Below are 13,914 nucleotides of genomic sequence, written 5' to 3'. Positions count from 1 at the left end.
ATACAAGGTGGTTCAGCTGCCCCTACCTATGTGTTTTATGCAACCCACATCGGCTTCAAATGTTTTCATATTCTCTCGTTTCCTGCGCACAGACTACTAGTCCTACAGAAAAAAATAAGCAGGACGTTTTTGTAGGAAATTTCATGTAGTTAAATTTTATACTGGGATACGTTTTCCCTGTATGCGACAGTTTTCGAGTTATTCAAGAAAAACGCGTTAAGGTCACTATTTTTACGTTTTTCTTGAATGAATCGAAGTCTACAGCCTCTACCCGAAACTTATTCCGGTACAAAATTTAACTACGTCATCCCTAGGACGCCCAAGCCTTTTTTTAGAACTTGGATGCCTAAGGAGGGAGGGGGGGGGGGTTCGACGAGCACACAGGTATTAAATAAGTTTACTGACGAAAAATTACAGCTTTCAAAATGGTTTATGTATTTTAACTAAGGCATCGGTTTATAAATGTTGTTAAGTGTTATAAATATTGGATTAAGTGAATAAAAAATTGACATATTACAATACAAAATACAGATGTGTTCATATACAATAGACTACTCTGAGTCCTCAACTTCAAGGCAAGAGACACACTTCACAATTTTTTCTGAATGTGTGTTACATACATGTTTATGACACTGTCCACAATACTGTTTTGGTTTACTTAGATTGTTGGACTTCTGCTTCTTTGTTTTAGCTTTTCTTATACAAACATGGCACCGACCTTTCGCTACTGGAGGCTGATGTGCTTCTGTTGTCACTTCTTTGATCTTCTTTTGCAGAATAGTCTCCATTGATTGAAATATTTGGTTAGATAACCCTCTTGCATTGGCACTTCTTTCTTCTACCTGCAATTTCACTAGTTCCATCCCAGCTTGCAGAAGATAAAGTTTCCGTTTGTTGTGTTTCTTTTCATTCTATGTCGGATGAATATGGTGGTTGCATTGATAGCACAAATGTCGATGGGAGAGTAAAATACAGATAGAGGCCATACATGCGCGCCATTTGATGAGTGGTGGAACTATAATATGCATTTATCTCGGTTTTATTCTTCTCTCCTCCAACAGTGCCTTTATCTTGGTGCATTGTTGACAACATCAGTAAGTTCTTACATGGTTTCGTTTTTGCTGTGTAGGACACCAAAGTGACTGGCGGCCTACGAGTTGGGAACTGCACTAACTCACTGCAAGTTTACAAGATAAATAACAGATGACTGACATCAACAATCACTTCCTCTGAAAGTAAACCGATTGTTGTGAATATTAAGAATACCAACCAACAAGAAACTAGCTTGAATTGTTGTGGAGATGAGAAATACGAAATCCTACTAAGGGAAATTCTCTATAGCATGGAAGCCTAAGGGGGGGGGGGGGTTTGTTGGACCCATAATAAGTTTATTTATTTTTTCTCTCAAAGCCGGAATTTTCTATAAAATATATCGACGCTAACGTTTCATAAAATAGCCAACAAACAATAACTCAAAGGGAATATGCAGTATGAAAGTTAATTGGGCAAAAGCAGGGGACATACAAAAATTGTGGGCTCAACGAACAACCCCCCCCCCCCCTTCCTTAGGCGCCCTAAGGTTAAATTTCGTAGAAGAAGATCCTGTTTATCTTTCTGTAGGACTAATAGTTTGCATGTAGTGAGCGAGAGAATATCTGTGTACCGTATTTGTTCGAGTAACAGCTCTGTTTGCAGGAAAACGTAATTACTGTCGCAACCTTTTTCGGACCCCATGTCATTTTCAAATGATCAGTTAGTTGTTACAACAGCAGTCAGTCTGTAGGTCAATGAGAGCTTAGGACGAACTAATAAACTGTCCAATGTGCAGAGTACGAAATTTTGCGGCAAGAAATGACATAAAAGGTGGCAGTTTCGATTCCAGAGAACCGAAAAAAAACAAAAAAACACGGCGTTTGTTACGCAATGCGTTACCCTTGAAGGTGAAAAGAAACGTGCGCGGGCCCAGTGGGAGGAGGTCCTCCTATATATGCGTGCCGCAGCCGCCTCGCAGCATTCGCAGTGGACGCCCGCCGCAGCCATGAAGGCCGCCCTGCTGCTCGTTTCGGCGCTCGCCGTCGTCGCATTGGCCGCCGCCGAAGAGAAGTACACCACCAAGTACGATAACGTCAACCTGGACGAGATCCTCGCCAACGATCGCCTGCTCAGCAACTACGTCAAGTGTCTGCTCGAGGATGGAGACGCCAGCTGCACCGCTGATGGCAAGGAGCTGAAGAGTAAGTGTAACAGCAGGCTACTCGCGGCTGTTGCTCCACGTCAAGTATCTGTGCTCTGTAAAAATCCATATGTCGCTAACCAATGAAGAAGCAGCCTCCGCTGACCTTCCTTCAAATAGTGAAAGTCCAGCCTTCTTGCAGACTTCGAACAGCGGCTGACAATATAAGTAATGAAATGGAACACCACAGCCATATTTTCTAACTATTTGTTATTCAGACGAGTAGTATACAGTCAGCATTTGCGTCATCTTCAGGGCCTACAGTTAGCCAAATAAGTACTTCGACTCCTCGCCTCACATATCATAGGACCCATTAATAACTAGGTTCCGTGTGCAGTTATTCATCATGAGTCTATAGTCCGAACGTGTAGTCACCATTGCGAGCACAGGGGTATAATATGCTTACAAAGATCCTTTCTGCGTCTATGTGGTCACAGTAATGATTTGATTATATGTTCGGAATATGCACTAATGATGAATAGCGGCCAACCTCCCCTATTTATTGTATGTGCCGTATGGTACATGAGCCAGTGACTGTAAATACTAATTTGGTTAATAGTAGGACCTAAAGTTGATGCAAATTCTGCGTTGAAACTAGTCGCCCGAATAATAAATAGTTTGAAAATACTACTGTGGTGTTCCATTTCCGTCCCTTCCTACAAGTACGATGTCGACAATGAGTTAGATATGAAGAAGCTTATTATTTTCTGTTACACGTCACGCGCTGTCTTCCATGTCGTCTGACATCTCTTCTTGAATGTTCCTTCCTCTCTCCCAGCCGCCAACAAAAGTACATGCATGTGGGAATCGAGCAGTTGTGCATCCTTCCACGTATTTTTAGTAGTGTATTTTTAGCAGTTCGCAACACACTGTTCCGTTTCTTACTTTGTCTGCTATCGACCAACCTATGTACTTTGTATCTTCCTTAAAGCTTTTTCAGTAGGCTCTTAACTTTCGCTTCGTTAAGAGACTATAACGTTATAAATTTTGCAATGTTCTCTTCTGGACGGTACGTTACATGCTATCGAATATGGCTACTTTTAATCTAGACCTTTCTTACTGTCTGTGAATGCAATGCATTTTAGTCTGAATTCTGTTGGCAGTCAGTCACGTGAATTTTCGTTGAAAGCCTCTCTCGATCCTAAACAGCGTAAACAAATACACATTTCTTTGTTTAGAGCTGATAATCAGCGTTTGTAGTGGTTTGATTACCACAAAGTACCGAGAACAGATCTTGTCGACTCTTGCATAGTTTATGAATATAAGATGTGCTCTTCATAATCGCTTCAGGTTCTCAGTTGTCAATTCACGAAACGAACGCAGATTTTGCGCTATGCAAGAAATAGTCTTACTATAAGAAAGTCTCATTACAAATCAGGTATAGCGTAACTTCTACAAATGGGTTGTCATTGTTGAGGGTTCAGAGAGGAGGATTTTTTTATACTAAAAAAAAATCTATCACCTGCACAAATTTTCAGATAGTGGTACGTGAGAACTTTTCCTAATTTGGCCTTATTTCTGTCTAATACGCTCTAGTAAGGAAAAAATTGTAGTGAACTGTTACAGGAGTCGTTGTAGGGAGTATCTTTGGGAGCTGTGGAAATGTATGGCTCCAACTTGAGGACGCCTCTGCACACTTTGTCGGGAACAGATGAATGGTGTGTTCCACAATAACGGACAGGTTAGCAGGGCGGTAAACGGGGGACCCAGTCTCACGCATACCGTTTCTTTGTCTGGAAATGATGCGTGGACAAGAGCCGTCTGGTGTATGAGGCGACATTACATACTGCTGGCTGTACTGTTGGCTACCCCTCTTTGTGGACACGCTGCACGTTATTCATCTAACTTGTAGCTATAAAAGGGAGTCAACAAGTTTCCATTTGAGAGTGCGGCTGCAGCGTATATGCAACCCTGCGTGACACCAAGGTGGGCATATAAAAAACGTTCAAATGTGTGTGAAATCTTATGGGACTTAACTGGTAAGGTCATCAGTCCCTAAGCTTACACACTACTTAACGTAAATTATCCTAAGGACAAACACACACCCCCATGCCCGAGGGAGGACTCGAACCTCCGCAGGGACCAGTCGCACAGCTGGGCATATAAGCACTGACATGTAGACAAGGGGTTAGTGTGCCCTCCAAATGGAAGTTTTTTGATCGCCGATTATATTCCATGCACATCTGCACATTGCTTACTAATTACACAGACACACACACACACATACACACACACGCAAGCACACACATACACACACACACGCGCGCACTGAGAGAGAGAGAGAGAGAGAGAGAGAGAGAAACACACACTCTACATACAGGGGGAGCCACTAACTATTGCCACCAAGAATAACTCCGAAAATATGATAGGAGCTGAAAAGTTTGTGGGACACAAATAGCATAGGACAACAGAGGCCATAATATGACGTTAGTTTCTTGTTGCTAACTGGGGTCGCTTCAGAGATATGAAGGTCAACTTCGTTTTTTTTTAAGGGATGCTTTAGTTTGGTACTTATTTTCTGATAGCGCCTATCGAGACGAATCCAATGATGTGTAACAGTAAGGCCTTCGAACGTCAACGAAAGTAACAAAGGTGGCACGAACGTCCATTTACAGAAGGTGTTCGAAGTGATGACCATTGGTATCAATGCAGTGCTGCAATCTTCTTATTACAGATTGAGTGGTATTCCTTATCACTTCGGCACTTATTGAAGCACATGTTCTGACAATTCTCTCTCGCTTATATTCAGGCGTGGTTGGAAAGTCTTTATAAACAATGTCCTTTAAGAATCCCCACAAGAAAAAATCCAGAGGCGTCAAGTCTGGCGAACGAGCCGGCCACTACACATCTCCTCCGCGTCCAATCGAACGATATGGGAATTTTCTCTGAAACTTATTTCTAGCCATCAGCGAAAAACGTGCCGGACACCCATCGTGTTGATACCACATTCTGTTCCTTGCTTCTTCCAATAACAGACCTAATGTTTTTTGCAGGAATGTGGTGTACCTCTTAACATTAAGATTTCCTTCGATAAAATAGGGGCCTATAACTCTGTCCCCCAGAATCCCACACCATACATTCACCGACCATGGTTATTGGCGTGCAACTTGCCACAGTCAACATGGATTTTTAGATGACCAATAACGCATATTATGCAAATTAACATTTCCGTGGTTCATGAATGTATCCTCTTCAGTAAATAAAATCAAATTAATAAAGGCGGCCGTTGTGGACGAGCGGTTTTAGGCGCTTCAGTCTGGAACCGCGCGACCGCAACAGTCGCAGGTTCTAATCCTGCCTCGGGCGTGGATGTGTGTGGTGTCATTAGGTTGCTTGGGTTTAAGTAGTTCTCAGTTCTAGGGGACTGATGACCTCAGATGTTAAGCCATTTGAACTATTTGAACCAAATTAATAAATGTTTCATACCTCTGAATTTGAAGTTGAGCCAATCGGCAGAATTCAATGCGGCACATACAATACGTACCAGTTAATTCTTGGTGGAGACTGTTATGGTGAGGGTGATATTTATGGCTATGCAGAACACGAACAACACTACTGTGGCTCATGCCAGATTCCCTTGCGATTTTACGCGAACTAAAACAAGGATCTCGAGCCACAGTGGCAAGAGTACCAATTTACGTTTCCTCGTTAGTAACTGTCCTTTTCCAGGTATGTTTCCGATACACGGTGAGTATGTTGAGGATATCTTTCAGCGTATAAGTTTCTAACTCTTACTGAATTTCTTTGTCATTCTTCGTAATTGAGAAGCATATCGACTTGTTCTTCGAAGGAATACATCATTCACGTTCGCTTGATTCGAGGATACTAGTCTTACCGTTCCTATTAGTGTTGTATTGCGAAACCGTCGAATGGTGTTTACATGTCAATGGCATGTTAGATGGATACGCCATATTCGGCGAACGTTTACTATTTGCACGATATACGAGAGAGAATTGTCAGAGCATGTGCTTCGATAAGTGCTGAAGTGATAAGGAATACCACTCAATCCATAATAAGAAGATTGTAGCACTGCATTGATACCAATGGTCATGACTTCGAACACCTTCTCTAAATGGTAGTTCATGCCACCTTTGTGACCTTACTGTAACACATCACTGGATTCGTCTCGATAGCCGCTATCAGAAAATAAGTACCAAACTATGGCATCCATTAAAAAAAAAAAAAAAGAAGTTGAGTTTCATATCTCTGACGCGACCCCACCTAGCAACAAAAAATCAACGTCATATTATGGAGCCAGTTTCCCCTCGCAACATTTGTCCCACAAACTTCTCAGCTACTATCAGACTTTCGGAGTTATTCTAGGTGGCAATAGGTTTTTCATATTAGGTGTATTGCGCTGCCACTTACTGCCAGGTACTCCTTATCAGCGACTTCAGTAGTCATTAGACATCGTGAGAGAGCTGAATGGGGCGCTCCGCGGAACTCACGGACTTCGAAAGTGGTCACGTGATTAGGTGTCACTTGTGTCATACGTCTGTACGCGAGATTTCCGCACTCCTTATCATTCCTTGGTCCACTGTTTCCGATGTGATAGTGAAGTGGAAACCTGAAGGGACATGTACAGCACAAAAGCGTACAGGCCGACCTCGTCTGCTGACTGACACAGACCGCCGACAGTTAAAGAGGGTCGTAATGTGTAATAGGCAGACATCTATCCAGACCATCACACAGCAATTCCAAACTGCATCAGAATCCACTGCAAGTACTATGACAGTTAGGCGGGAGGTGAGAAAACTTGGATTTCATGGTCAAGCGGCTGCTCATAAGCCACACATCACGCCAGTAAATGCTTGGTGTAAGGAGCGTAAAACATTGGACGATTGAACAGCGGAAAAACGTTGTGTGTAGTGACGAATCATGGTACACAATGTGACGATCCAATGGCAGACGAATGGCATGTGAACCTCATCTACCAGTGTGTAGTGCCAACAGTAAAATTCGGAGGCGGTGGTGTTATGCTGTGGTCGTGTTTTTCATGGAGGTGGCTTGCAACCCTTGTTGTTTTGCGTGCCACTATCACACCACAGGCTTACATTGATGTTTTAAGCTCCTTCTTGCTTTCCACGGTTGAAGAGCATTTCGGGGATGGCGATTGCATCTTTCAACACGATCGAGCACCTTTTCATAATGCACGACCTGTCGCGGAGTGGTTACACGACAATAACATCCCTGTAATGGACTGGCCTGCACAGAGTCTTGACCTGAGTCCTATAGAACACCTTTGGGATGTTCTGCAACGCTGACTTGGTGCCAGGCCTCACCGACCGACATCGATACCTCTCCAGTGCAATACTCCGTGAAAAATGGGCTGCATCCCCCAAGAAACCTTCCAGCAGCTGATTGAACATATGCCTGCGAGAGTGGAAGGTGACATCAAGGCTAAGGGTGGGCTAACACCTTACTGAATTCCAGCATTACCGATAGAGGGCGCCACGAACTTGTAAGTCATTTTCAGCCAGGTGTCCAGATACCTCTTAATGCGTACGGGTGATGGACACGAATATAATGAAGGTGTGCAGCCAGAAAATACTATGTCACTAACATCACAGCAGACTGAAAACATTTTATTACAATTGTCTTCAAAACTTTTATTCATCATCTTCCTGTACAAAGTAAATGCATGCAGTGAGGAAAGTGTTAAAGAAACATACGATTTTCATATTGTGTACTAGTAAAAGGCGATTGACATATCAATATAATGGTAACGTAATCATGTTGAATTTTCGTGTTTTTACGTTATAATATTAAATGACAACTCCTTAGCAGTTACAGACGGTGAAGAATTTTAATACTGTAACATGATGATAGCATCACCAATGAAACGAGAATCCTTTCTGAAAATGTGTGCTCTCGCTTCAATTATCTGGAAACTTGTATATGACGTTTTAAAATTAATTGGAGTACACAATAGCTTAGGATAAACCGGTGTCACCAAAATTTTAGTAACTAGAATCCTGTTGCCTAACCATCAATATTTAGCGCTGGTAAATTAATGGAAATTTAGAATGGTAGCCTTTCCACTTAATCTATTAAAATGCACAAAAGCGAGAATGTCTGTAAAGAAAATAAAGAATCCGTTAGTACCAAACTACAAAATGGCTAGTGTTTATAAATTATTTGATATAATCGCAATATAAATTAATATTTGAATGAATGAAGAAGTGAAGTCGGTAGTAAGAATTGGGAACTTAAGACTGATTTGTTGAGAGGACTCTGAACCACCTAGAAAACTCTAGTGCAGCTGTTTGTAATGTTACAATGATACATGAAATTTTTATTTTATAGTCCTGACAAAATAGACCAACAAAGTCATGGAAGAGTTATTCGGAGTACGAGAGTTAGGTAAGGATCTATGGAAAGTTGACAATACTCACTATTAAATAAAATCAGAAAAGGGATAACCGTAGATGGCACGACAAATCTGTTGCATTCATCATATATATCACATACAAGAAGAATAGAAACTAGGGTACATATAGATGCATACAGGTATTAATTTTTCCCTCCTCTATACGTGGATGGAACATGACAGACAGTGCGTAAAGTGAAAGTACAGTGTACTGAGTTATGGGGGTCAAAGCCTGAGGGTAGGCTACCCCTTCAACAGCAACATGAGTTCATACGCTGATGCCACTATGCGTAATGGTCACTACGGTGTCTTTTTGATGAGCATAGACGCATTAGTTAACATTTAATCTCGTAACGTATCCGCTTGTGGTATGTAAATTTTCTTTTGAAGGATTGGTATAACGATAGTCACTAGCACCTGCAAATTCGACGCTCTACTCTGTGTCCCTCTCTTTCTGTGCGTGTGCGCGTGTGTGTTCGTTTGTTCGTGTATGTGTTTTTACGTATCTTGATTTAGGCTGTCTCTTGTTTCCATAAATTTGTTTCCCATAGAATCGGCAAAGGATATATGTGCAAGCAAGGCATAGGAAAGTAAGACACATTTCTTCAGTATGAAGGAATACGTTCTTTGGTACTATATACAACAAATAATTGACGACGTTGGATGTCAGTGCTATAGTGAGCTGAAGAGATCACCGCAAGAGGGTAAAATATTGTGCTCCTCAATAAGCCACACGACTGATGATAAAAGGGTAGTTTCCCCAAAAATTTTGTATTTTAGGCAATTTCTTGGACGATGTAGAAGATAAGGAATGGTCGATTCACTTTACTTCAGGAGCTGAGTAAGCTCTTCAAAAGCTCATTCATAATATCAAAAAAGAAAATATATGTTCCATTTTAAATAGTGTACAACAGTCTTCAAAGAAATGATCATATTAGTCATACACATGGGGTAGGGTACGATTAGTGAAAAGCCATTACTCCGTGCCTAGTTCTAAGCTGTCTCCTCTACAACTCTCTATAAAAAGCCTTAGTGCTATCGTGCATGTAAACTTATGTAAATTATTTTAACTTCGTCTTCCTCTATGGAATAAATTCAGGTGACAAGGAAGAGATATAGTAGATGGTAAGGGAACTTTTATGAATTTCTTTACTTTGTATAGGAATATTGACTACTTTTGTCTAAGACCCTAATTTGGAAGTACCAGATTCTATAAGATAGAGAATAATTACAACAGCCACTAAATTTTCATAACTTTTTTTGGAAATACACCAAATTCTTCTCAGAGCCTACAATAAACATCGACCAATGAACATGATGTCTAGCTAACAGATTCTCCTCTACAAACCCATCTGTCACTAAATTGTGTTTGGATGGTCCCGAACAATGTTACTGTAAATGATTAGATTGAGTCATGAAGATTAACTACCCTTTGGTGAACTACATGGGAATATGACTATAGTTCAGGAGTCACTAACTTCTAGAAAATAAGACCCCTAAATGTCTAACCAAACAATCCCTGCCTATGATTTCCTATAGAAAATTAATATCTCTTGATGTATTCTCTTATATCCAGAAGTTCTCAAAATTATATCTTTAGCACACAATATTCCTTGTGTTGTACGACGTTTGTTTAGTATTTACATGTGATTTTGTTAGTGAATTCATCATTTTATTTCGAATAAGTGAAGTAAATATTAGTTCAACCTCAGAGGTGGTTTTCTTAATTGCAGAAGTCCTTCCTGACGCTTTGAAGGACGAATGTTCCAAATGCAACGACAGGCAGAAGGAGGGCTCGAGAAAAGTTCTGAAACATCTCATCAACCACAAGCAAGAGACGTGGCTAAAGCTGAAGGCCAAGTATGACCCCGAAGGGAAGTTCTCCAAAAAATACGAGGATAAGGAGAAGGAACTTCATGCGTAAACGCTGTACAGCAACCTACGTTTTTTAATAAAATTTGTTTTGTTACTCTACAATCTATTTTACTGTGGCTGAACCAATTTAAGATGCATCAAAGTGTATTCAAATACACGTGGATCCTTGTTTTCCCCTTCCTCTGACATATGCCCATAGTGAAAGGCAATTATGCACAACCATCAATGAATTTTGTGGATGTATGTAAACAGTTACGTGTTAATGCTACAAAAACAACAAATTTTAGCTCTTAGAGGTAGTAACTTTCATTATTATGGAATCAGGGAAATGTTTCTTGTCGTATTCTTCAAATACTTAGAACTAAAAACAAACGCCAAGAGCAAGAGGTTGTCGGTATTAAATAACATGTTTCATCTTTATAGAAGGGCTAGGTCTTCCATAAAACATATATTAGGTTGGTGCACAAGTTCGTAGCGTTTTTATTTTGCATGATGGTGTTCCGGTTGTTATCGGTTTATACATAGATTGTCATTTTTTATTTGTAGTTCATTGTTGCGATTTGAATTTGCATATTGTTATTTTGTCATTTGGAGATACTGAATTGAGCTGTGGACGCTAGAAAATGGAGTGCCAACTAGAGAAATCGGAACATTTTCGACATATTCTTCTATTTGACTTCTATAGATGTGTGCCGGCAGCGGAGACAACCATACACACTTAAGCCGTGCATGGGGATAATGACACTGGACAGAGCACGGCAGGAAAATGATTTCCTCGTTTTAATGAGATTCGTTTTGACATTAGTGACTCTCCACGTTCAGGGTTTGATGAAGATCATTTAAACGCATTAATCCACAATAATCTACGCCACTGTACTGGAGAACTGGCAAATGTGATGAAATATGATCATTCCACTATCGTGCGACATTTGCATCCAATAGAGAAGGTTCAGAAATCGGGTGTATTGGTACCGTATGCTCTAAACCAAAATCACAAAAATCAGCGGGTGGACCACATGTGTGCATCTCTGCTTGCTCGTCGTCAACCGGCTAGTGAACAACACCGACACTTCCCATCCTGTATCGTTGCTGATGACGAGAAATGGTGTCTTTATGGCAACATATCGGAAAGAAAGGAATGGCTGAGCCCTAACAGTGGAGCAACTTCCAGTCCAAAGACATAACAAAGAAGATGTTATGCATGTGTTGGAACAGCGACCGTGTGGTCTACGTACTATGAATTGCTTCCCCCATATGGAACCGTCACTGCTGACAGCTATTGTTAAGAACCGAGATGTCTTGCTTGCACAGTCGAAGAACAGCGACCTGGAACACTACGTGAAGTTATGTTATTCCACGGTAACGCCCGATCACATTCTGCTAGATTGACAAAAAAAAAAAAACGTTATGCGGGAGGTAGGTCTGGATTCCATTCGGCACCAACTTTGTTCAGCTGATCTTGTACCCTCAGATTTTCATCTTTTCCGCCATCTATCGAGAAAGCTTCAACGAAGTCTTTCTGGATGAAAATGCACTCCTAACATGGCACGAGGAATTCTTCGACACTAAACCACGTGATTTCTACAGTCACGAAATCGAAAATTTATTCCAGCTTTGGCATACCGTTGTGAAGGAGAATATATTATTGATGGCTAAAATCTCTGTTATGTGTATCTCCTGTTGTGTTTATTACGCGTATGAAAAAATCCTACGAACTTAATACAACGCAAAATGCAGTTAACGAGGAACGTAGAAGTATATTGAATTGTGTGCATGATAAATACGACGGGACCACCCCAATTTCTGTCATATACTAATGACTTTATTCTGCAATCTCAGAATTAAAGAAAACGGTAGGATTATCTTTAGGTTAAAGTTGAATTAACAATCTTTTTTATTTTTGAAACCTTTTATCTTAGTACACGCATTTGCGAATCACGTCATACGTAGTGTTCGAAACATCATAAAAAGTTAACGACTAGATATAAGTATTTCTTACTCTTTGATTAACGAGCTCCTATTAGTCAGTCATTCACCGAAACCATCCTTTGACTAAGAATCCGTCGCATCGCAGAGTTTTACCACCACTTAGGCTCAGTATCGACTTAAACGAGTGGACGGATCCGAATCACTGGTATCGTAGCTGAAACTGAGTATCACCAAATGGCTTTCTTTTGATTGACCAGTATCGATATTCTGCTTGAGTACAGGGGTTGTGTACTGGATATAACTCATTGCCGACCTTGTACAATCAAAAGGAGCAGGTACGTATACATATTTGTTTCACTCAGGAGAGACAGTCTTAGTAACGTTGGAAAATATTATTTAGTTGAAATATGTTCCGAAGTGTATTCCATATGTTGTAAGAACTGATTTTCAGAGCTGTGTCGGAATATTTTTCGTTCTTCGTACATTTTGCTAAACCTGCTAATACGAGGTGGAGAACTACTCTCGGACAGAGATACAATGTTCATTCTTGGTGCCAGTCTTTGCAGCCATGACTGTTTTTATTCTGGAAGAATTCAAAATTGGTTAATGTTCCGCTGTGTCAAAATGAAATGGAAAAATGTTTATGTTAAGCTCCATTCTTATCTGCCTCTCAGTAACGGAAGTATGCAGATGTTAGTTGCTCAAAATGAACTCCATGATGCGTTTAGAAATCACATATTAAAACTATATTCAAACAACCAGCCGGCTAGATTTTGTCAAATCGCTCTGATAAACTCATGCACTGGACGCTGAACCTTCTAATATATCAGTTGAGAATCGACTGACACGACATCCCCAACAAATAAAGGGGAATCCATGGCCTCTGCACTTCTTTGAAGATGAGTTCTATGGAGAGTTCCTTAAGACGTTCAATATGATCCATATTAGTGTTATTCCTGTGAATGGCCTTCTATGGTATCGAAATGCAGTATACATAAAGATAAATACACTAAGGTGACAGAAGTCATGCCTCGTAATATCGTGTCGTACCTCCTTTTGCTTGGCGTAGTGCAGGAACTGGACATGGCACGCTCTCAACAACTCGTTGGGAGTCCCAAGCAGAAATATTAATCCGTGCCTCTACAGCCGTCCTTAATTGTGAAAGTGTTGCCGGCGCAGGTTTTTGTGCAATAACTAGCCGCTCGTTTATGTCCCATAAATGGTTCAAATGGCTCTGAGCACTATAGGACTTAACTTCTGAGGTCATCAGTCCCCTAGAACTTAGAACTACTTAAACCTAACTAACGTAAGTACATCACACACATCCATGCCCGAGGCAGGACTCGAACCTGCGACCGTAGCGGTCGCGCGGTTCCAGACTGTAGCGCCTAGAACCGCTCGGGCACCCCGGCCGGCTGTCCCATAAATGTTCGGTGGGATTCATGTCGGGTGATCTAGGAGGTCAAATCATTCACTCCAGAATATTCTTCAATCCATTCACTTACAA

General features: G+C 40.9%; 1 protein-coding gene across 1 annotated transcript; it reads left to right on the top strand.

Annotated features, from left to right (window-relative positions):
* Positions 1-1,980: 1,980 nt before the first annotated feature.
* LOC126484012 (ejaculatory bulb-specific protein 3-like) lies at positions 1,981-10,580 on the top strand. The gene is made up of 2 exons (XM_050107335.1): positions 1,981-2,234; positions 10,337-10,580. Exons 1-2 carry the CDS (start codon positions 1,988-1,990, stop codon positions 10,525-10,527), a joined length of 438 nt encoding a protein of 145 aa, XP_049963292.1. The 5' UTR covers positions 1,981-1,987; the 3' UTR covers positions 10,528-10,580.
* The last annotated feature ends 3,334 nt before the right edge of the window (positions 10,581-13,914 follow it).

Source organism: Schistocerca serialis, chromosome 6 (assembly GCF_023864345.2).
Source record: "Schistocerca serialis cubense isolate TAMUIC-IGC-003099 chromosome 6, iqSchSeri2.2, whole genome shotgun sequence".
In the NCBI taxonomy this organism is placed as follows: Eukaryota; Metazoa; Arthropoda; class Insecta; order Orthoptera; family Acrididae; genus Schistocerca; species Schistocerca serialis.
This window is presented reverse-complemented; position numbering and strand designations above follow the sequence as displayed.